The sequence below is a fragment of the Haliotis asinina genome, chromosome 11 (genome assembly GCF_037392515.1).
Source record: "Haliotis asinina isolate JCU_RB_2024 chromosome 11, JCU_Hal_asi_v2, whole genome shotgun sequence".
In the NCBI taxonomy this organism is placed as follows: Eukaryota; Metazoa; Mollusca; class Gastropoda; order Lepetellida; family Haliotidae; genus Haliotis; species Haliotis asinina.
The window spans coordinates 51,375,035-51,384,024 of record NC_090290.1 but is presented as its reverse complement, the minus strand read 5'-3'; the positions used below and the strand labels follow the sequence as shown (position 1 = coordinate 51,384,024).

The following is an 8,990-nucleotide window of genomic DNA, read 5'->3' as shown; positions in this document are numbered from 1 at the left end:
TTGTGAGTTCACTCTCACACATTGCAAACAGCACCTGTCTGTTCAAACCTACATATCACAGACATCACCTGTCTGTTCACTACCACATATCACAGGCATGGTCTGTCTGTTCCCTACCACGCATTCCTGACATGGGCCCTTTGTTCACTACCACTCATCACAGACATCACCTATCTGTTTACCACCACACATCACGAACATGACTTGTCTGTTCACTACCACACATCACAGACATATCCTGTCTGATTGCTACCACACACCACAGACATGGCTTCTCTGTCCATTACCATACATCAGAGACATCACCTATCTATTTACTACCATACATCACAGACATCACCTGTCTGTTCAGTACCATACATCATAGGCATCACTTGTCTGTTTACTTCCATACATCACAGACATGGTCTGTCTGTTTACTACCGCACATCACAGACATCACCTGTCTGTTCACTATCATGCATCACAGACATCACCTGTCTGTTCACTACCATACATCACAGACACCACCTATCTGTTTATTACTACACATCACAGACATGGCCTGTCTGTTTACTACCATACATCACAGACATGATCTGTCTGTTCACTACCACACATCACAGACATCACCTCTCTGTTTACTACCACACATCACAGACATCACATGTCTGCTCACTACCACACATCACAGACATGGTCTGTCTGTTCACTACCACACATCACAGACATATCCTGTCTGTTCACTACCACACATCACAGACGTATCCTGTCTGTTTACTACCACACATCACAGACATCACCTGTCTGTTCACTGCCGCACATCACAGACATCACTTGTGTGTTCACTACCACACATCAGAGACATATCCTGTCTGTTTACTACCACACATCACAGACATGATCTGTCTGTTCACTACCACACATCACAGACATCACCTGTCTCTTCACTACCACACATTACAGACGTGGTCTGTCTGTTCACTACCACACATCACAGACATCTCCTGTCTGTTCACTACCACACATCACAGACATATCCTGTCTGTTCACTACCACACATCACAGACGTATCCTGTCTGTTTACTACCACACATCACAGACATCACCTGTCTGTTCACTGCCGCACATCACAGACATCACTTGTGTGTTCACTACCACACATCAGAGACATATCCTGTCTGTTTACTACCACACATCACAGACATGATCTGTCTGTTCACTACCACACATCACAGACATCACCTGTCTCTTCACTACCACACATTACAGACGTGGTCTGTCTGTTCACTACCACACATCACAGACATCTCCTGTCTGTTTACTACAACACATCACAGACATATCATGTCTGTTTACTTCTACACATCACAGACATGATCTGTCTGTTCACTACCACACATCACAGACATCACCTCTCTGTTCACTACCACACATCACAGACATCACCTGTCTGTTCACTGCCACACATCAGAGGCACCATCTGTCTGTTCACTACCACACATCACAGACATATCCTGTCTGTTTACAATCACACATCACAGACATGGTCTGTCTGTTCACTACGACACATCACAGACATACCCTGTCTGTTAACTACCACACATCACAGACATGGTCTGTCTGTTCACTACCACACATCACAGACATCACCTGTCTGTTTACTACCACACATCACAGACATTGTCTGTCTGCCCTATTAGGAAATTGAGTAACGTTGACAATCTCGTGATATTTTAGTCTGTGTCTTGAATACGATTGATTATGAAATGAAAACATATCTGGTCGATTATATTTACCATGCATATCTGCCATCCATCTTTTTCGGATTCTATTGATTCATCGGAGAAATATGTGTGTTGTTTGAACAATCGGAATTTCCGATTCCGAATCGTTTAGACAACTGACAGATGATTAGTCCAAATCATCCATCCCTGCCTTCAGTGGTCAACGTTCGCTCCTTTTTCCCCACACACGATGTTACAATGTTGAGTGTAGGTCTGAACCTCAGTGATCTTGTACAGGGCTTGTTTAGATCTGAACCTCAACGATCTTGCACATGGCAGTGTTTAGGTCTGAACCTCAGTGATGTTGTACAGGGCTTAGGTTAGGTCTGAACATCAGTGATCTTGAAAGTTGGTTCTGTTAAGTATGTTACGTTTCCGTTTCTTTCAGCGGTGGAAAAGGGTAGAAACTCCAGTTTTGATGTGAAGTGTGCGTTTGCCGTCATGTAGCACTCACTCCGAATGAAGAAGAATGTTTAATTCCCCTACAAATCGGGTTGAGGTTAGTGTGTTCACAAATGATGCAGTAACACAATTGTCACAATACGTATAATACAAAAATTTCAATTTTCTTCACCGACTGTAAAACATGATAGGATTAAAGCGAAACAATTTTATAGTATTTCGTCAAATTCCGCCAGCGTTGTTCATTCGGAAACGAGATAAGTAACTTTATACAAGGACTTTGTGAATGTTAATAAAGAGTGAACGTTATGTCTGACATAGTTTTGACGCAAGAATTTCAGAGGAAACGTTCACCTATGAAGGGAAACTATGTAGGAAAATATTTTAGTCATCAAACAAAAGTATGGGCTTTTTGGTCTTGACAGATATAGCGATTCGGTAATCTTCAAAGTTGAAATCTTCGATGTATCGTGGCCCATCTGACGTCTGCGGCATACGACACTGTAAACCTTTCTATCGATTCATTGTATAGGCAGTCCTAAGATCGATGCATCCTTGTGTGTGTGTGTGTGTGTGTGTGTGTGTGTGTGTGTGTGTTCACGTGTTGATGTGTGTGGTATGTGTGTGTTGGTGTGTTGACGCATGTGTGTTTGTGTTGTGTGTGTGCTTGTGCGTGTTGGTGTATGTGTATGGTGATGTGTCTTTGTGTATGTGTGTGTGTGTGTGTGTGTGTGCGCGTGCACGCGTTGGTGTTACACTGGAGTGAGCGTTGGTTTGTATTGATGTATGCTTGGGTGGGTGGGTGAAAGAGTGAGTCAGTTTGGTGGACTGCGAATTAGCGGGTAAAAGTTGTCCATTAGCTTCAACAGCTTGACGAGCTGGGTGACAGAGTGGACGCATGTCATCGTGTCCAAGTAGGGTGTATATATATTCGAGTGAGCCACGAGCTTGTGTGGCCTAAAGTCATCCGCCTCCACACAGATGGTAGATTGCTTGATCCGATCCTCGTACTTGACTATATTCCTCTGACGGTATGGACATTCCATGATCAGTGATAACGGTAAGTTCCTGTGGTATTTATAATTTTAAAAGTAAATACAGAACATTCTGACTACATGATAGCCTTTGGGGAAAATGGGGAAGCTCACAAGAAGCCACATTAAGCGTGTGTATAGACAGCACATCGCCCCCAGATCACGCTGTGCAAAATGCAATTCACACCAGGGTCCACCAGACACCCGGGTGACAATTACGACACATGGCATAAACAGACATATGAAAGCATCTCATCCTCGGGTCACTACATAAAGACGGTGTAGGTGTCATTCAGCATGTAAATATATAAAAGTGTACTGCGGGGACGTTGAGGTGAGAAGAACAAAGATGGTGATGTTGGAAACTTTAGTCGTTGTATGCTTTCTGCAAGTGGCGTTTTCTGACGTCATGCTGTCGGAGAGTGGAGCAGACAGACACCATCAGTACTCTGCACAAGAAACATGCCGACAACAACTGCGCAGAGCTACGATTCGATTTCCCGGATGTGCCCCAAAGTCCGTGGTGATGGTGTCGTGTCGGGGCACCTGTCACTCCCGTAATGTTCCGGAATGGAGATACAGCAGCCAGGCCATGCAGATGGTGGAACACTGCACGTGCTGTAAACCCCACGTCAGGAGATTCCGCTACATTGAGTTCACGTGCCCGTCACGGCCGGGAGGTAGACTACGCTGGCGACAATGGGCTGCACTGCAGTGCGCCTGTAGACCGTGCGCAGATGCGGAACCGGAAGCAGAACAACCGTATGATTACTAAAGATGCGTGTAAGTACAGTATTTGTATCTTTGTGGACATGATATATTGCCATTTCTGTACAACATCCATGCGCTCTCATTGTTGCAATCCTGTTCCTTGTTTAGATGAACAATTGGCTGGATGTCCATGAATATGACGCAGCTGTACTTGGCCCAGGTGTTTGCACGTCTTCACATGACAATCATCTGGTCTTATCCCACCGGATTCATAGTTTTTTTTTCATGGGTTGTGCACTGTACACGTGAGGTTGTCACTGAAAGAGTCTGCCAACAAAGCTCACTCCAAGGTTTTTACCTTCTTTCAGGTGGGTTTGATCCAGACACCTCAACCTCGTAGGATCACTTAGACATTTGGCTAGCTATTCTCGATACGTTCGTAGCCCTACGAACTTCTTAAACCCATTCTTAACACATAGACTACGATCAAAGTTAAGAATTCTTAGGGCTACGATAGTTTCGAGAATAAGGGCTCTATTTGGATTGGATGAGGAACAACTTTCATTGCTACCACTTAGAATTGTAATCATTTTCCAGAAGATTCAATAATATTGCATAATTTATCATTATACAGACATTACATACAATTCATACACTGGTGATATGTAGGTGCCAACCACTTAGTAGTATTTTTATCAGAAACGGAACATTTTTAATTGCGTAAGATTTCTTTCTCCACACAATTTAAAACACTTTACACACTGATGACAGTGCGGTGCGTTGGTATAGCCTTGTGGTATAGCCCAGTGGTATAGCCTTGTGGTATAGCCTAGTGGCATAGCCTAGTAGTATAGGCTAGTGGTGTAGCCTTGTGGTATAGCCTTGTGGTATAGACTAGTGATAGAGCCTTGTGGCATAACCTTGTGGTATAACTTAGTGGTTAAGCCCAGTGATATAGCCCAGTGGCATAGCCCAGTGGCACAGCCTAGTGGCATAGCCTAGTAGTATAGCCTAGTAGTATAGCCCAGTGGTGGAGCCTTGTGGTATAGCCTAGTGGTATATCCTAGTGGTATAGCCTAGCGGTATAGCCTAGTGGGATAGCCTAGTGGTATAGCCTAGTGGTATAGACTGGTGGTAGAGCCTTGTGGTATAACCTAGTGGTATAGCTTAGTGATATAGCCCAGTGGTATAGCCTAGTGGAATAGCCTAGTGGCATAGCCCAGTGGTATAGCCTTGTGGTATAACCTAGTGGTATAGCCTTGTGGTATAGCCTAGTGGTATAACCTTCTGGTATAGACTAGTAGTGTAGCCTGGTGACTAAACCTTAACGCGTCACAACGCAGACCCGGGTTAGTTTCCCAACACGGATATAATATGTGAAACCCATTTCTGGTGTCTCCCGCTTTGATGGGGGGAGTATAGCTGAAAGCGACGTGAAAGGCAGCAAGCTCCCCTATTTAATGAAGTTAACCTGTTCAACCGTTTGTGCCATTTGACCTCCCCCGTCATGCATATGTAGGGTATATCAGGTCAAACCGAACAACCTGTAAGTATCTATACCGAAACGTTGTTAAATAAAGGAGTTGATCATTCATAAAGCCTGTCATTCCTAAGCCAAACACACTCACTCACTGGCAACAGTTTAGTCTAATGTCTGTTTTCAGCCCACTTTCATCAGATGTTAAGAGCAGCCAAGACTTAAGGAAGTGTCCCCTCTCCAGCCTTCCTTCAGACTCTCTGTCCCTGGGTTAGTGAGCAGCAACAACGTCTGCCAGAGTCAGCCTGACACAACATCCCATGTCGTTTCCCGTATAATCAATGAAATCAGTAGACATTCCGAGGGAAGGTACCCCACACCATTCAGGCTTCTTGCACCTCATATGGAATAATTGGCTGAGCTTCACATAATGAAGAAGGGGAAAAAGAGGTGTCCTTCTCACCTGAAATACACCTGGCCAAACACAGATCAAAAAGGCAGCCTATAAGAAGATGGGTGTTGGGGCTAAAGTCACCTTAACACCCACACCTTAACTTAGACTTCAGGTTGCTTAGCACCCAAGTTAATGCATATCACTTAACGAGTTGTGGTAACTAACTCAGCCCACAGGTGGGAGTAGCTCATTAATTAGCACTTAAGACCAGGAAGTAAAGTTAACACTGTCACGTGTGACTACTCTGTGGAATAATTGGCTGAGCCCCACATGGACACTGATGGTTTTGAGAGGCGGAGCCTCCAGGACGATGATGCTGTACCTTAAAGGAGAATGCTAACACAAAGTAAAAGCAATCTAAAAGTCATCTTCCGTAGTTGAAACAGGACACAACGTTTGTAATATCGCCAATAGAAAGTCAAAACATCGCACTGGTATTTCCGCCTGTTATCGAAACACCCGACAGTTAATGAGCAAACATTATTCCAGTTATGTACCACTTGTTTTTCAATTGCCTGTTGCTGTTCACGTTGATCTGCTGCTAGTCACAACATACCATGTTTACATGCTTCCCACCATTTGGCTGAAGTCACCTTGATAACGATGCAAGAATCGGCATTCCTTGTATATGAAACCTCCGTTACTGAAATACAGAATCTATCATCCATAGTGTTATATGTGTCATTTTTAATTCATCAACTTCTAGAATACCGATCACACACAATTTATTAATGATCAGAAGCTCATTATGTCATATGTGCTAATTACCAGCGATTTCCTGTCTGATTTTACTTGACACGTTGGCAGTGACCATTGACTCTGGAACCTTAATGATATCCCCGATGTCTGCAGGCTTGTCTCGTACACGAACAGTGAGTGCCATGCTTGACGTGTGGGTGGTTAGCATCTGCAATATTAATGTGTGGAAAACGAGCACACATCGTGTGGAGAATGGAACTGGGCTATCCTTCTGGACAACAACATCGGTCAGTTTGCAGACCATGCACCACCCGGTGTCGAGTCGTCACGTGTTTAAAGGTCACTCCTCCGCATGGAATGTTCTTAAACCAAGCTCGCTCACTGGGACCTTGTTGGAGTCACACAGAAATATGCACTTGGGCATTTATTTTAGTATATAAATATATTTATTTGATATTAGCAAACGATATCAAACCATATTGGACAAAAGGATATGACATTTATCAATTCAATGATTTCTGAGTATAGCACTGGTTGTGGTGAGATTTGTTGAGTTTAAAATCACAAACTAACCAATTCTGTGTTTGACAAATATAAAGCAAAGCGGCGTAATACTAAACTCACTCAGTCATTTAGGAATAGTTGATTGTACCATTTCTTTGGGTGTCTTCTGATTATCATTTCAACTAGCCTAATCCGACATTTCATCCATTTTACTTTCACAAACAAGACTGTCTCGCATCGTATCCTTCACTTTATCCATGATATTTGTGGATTTGGATATATGTATCAGGTTTCACAGCAGGAATCTTTTTCACAGCATGAATACACATTTTCTGAAATTTCAATCATTTCTAATCCCCATACTCCGGAGTTGATAAGAAAACAATCATTGTTTGTATCCACAGTCTCCAGAATAGATTGTGGAATATATCTATCAGAGGTTTCTCTATTTTGAAAGGTACGAGCTACAGCAAAGCAAGATATATATTCATGACCTGACAAACGTTTTTGAATGCATTTTGTTACAGTACACTGATGATGAGTAATTGTGTGCTGTGGTGTTGTTGGTTTGTTACCAATACTCTACCTGCATCTGTAGGGCATAGATAAAATGGTCTGATTAATTACGAACATGCGTTGGTGTGTGTCGTTACCCATCAATAGGAGGCTTCTCCTGGCGGGTAGGTTGTGTTGCGTGACGGGTTTGTTGTGTAGGGTGATGGATGGGTTATGTAGGGTGACAGATGGGTTGTGTAGGTGACGGATGGGTTGCGTTGGGTGACATAGTTGTTGTGCAGGATGACGGATGGGTTGTGTAGGGTAACGGGGTGTGTGACGGGTGAGTTGTTTTGGGTGACGGGTGGGTTATGATGCGTAGTTGTAAACCATGTGCGGGTAGGTTGTGTTGGGTGACGTGTGGGTCTGATTGGGTGATGGATGGGCTGTGTAGGGTGACAAGAGGGTTGTGTAGGGTAATGGGTGGGTTGTTTAGGGTGATTGGTGGGTTATGTAAGGGATGGGTGGGTTGTGTTCCGCAGTTGTAAACCATATGCGGGTAATTTGTGTTAGGTGACGGGTGGGTTGTGTTGGGTGACGGGTGGGTTGTGTAGGATGAGGATGGGTTTATGAGAAAGAGTGACAGGAATATCACGCCAATATCGCTATGGCAAGCGTCATATTACACTTTATTATACATACAAGTGCAGATGAGAGCGTAAATCAGATAGATCATTATGTCAAGCAGACAAACATCCTGGCTTCAGACGTATCACTAAATACTGTGTGTTCAGCCGTACATCAACAGTATGTGGTAGCGAGTGGTTTGCAAGTTGATGTGTATTACGGCGATCTATAGGCGATCGAGTCAGAAACGATCATCGGAATCAGGGCAAATATCTGTTTAGTATATCACAGATGAATACATGATATATCCGTCATGCAGATCCGTGGGATAGATCCGTCCATGCACATCCGTGTGATATATCCTCACATGCAGATCTATTGGGTATATCCACCTTTGCAGATCCATGGAATATCGCCATCTATGAAGATCCATAGGATATATCTGTCTATTCAGATGCATGGGATCATAGGATATATATCGCCTTTGCAGATCCATGGAATATGTCCGTCTAGGCATATCCATGAAATATATCCTATTATGCAGATCCGCGTTGATGAGTTCACTTGCAGAGAGATCATCCACTGACGCATGCTGACACAATCTAGCACCTGCGTGGTATCATCACAAGACACAGCGTGTGTATCAGAATCACCCAAACCCAGAAGCTGGAACAACAACATAATTAATGTCTAATCTTGTCACATAGAGTATTAATGCCCATATTTCAGAAAAATAAAACGTGCAGCATCATGATATGGAGGAAAGGCCGATCTTTTTACTGTCGACATGATGTATGGATGATTTGATAAAGAGTCTATTT

The 8,990-nt window shown here is 43.4% G+C and overlaps 1 protein-coding gene across 1 annotated transcript; it reads left to right on the top strand.

Annotated features, from left to right (window-relative positions):
- The first annotated feature begins 3,551 nt into the window (after nucleotides 1-3,551).
- On the top strand, nucleotides 3,552-3,977 carry LOC137255515 (bursicon-like). The gene has a single exon (XM_067792948.1). It carries the CDS (start codon nucleotides 3,552-3,554, stop codon nucleotides 3,975-3,977), a length of 426 nt encoding a protein of 141 aa, XP_067649049.1.
- The last annotated feature ends 5,013 nt before the right edge of the window (nucleotides 3,978-8,990 follow it).

Coding starts and splice junctions, on each gene's coding strand:
- LOC137255515 (XM_067792948.1), top strand. CDS start 3,552: ATGGTGATGTTGGAAACTTTAGTCGTTGTATGCTTTCTGCAAGTGGCG.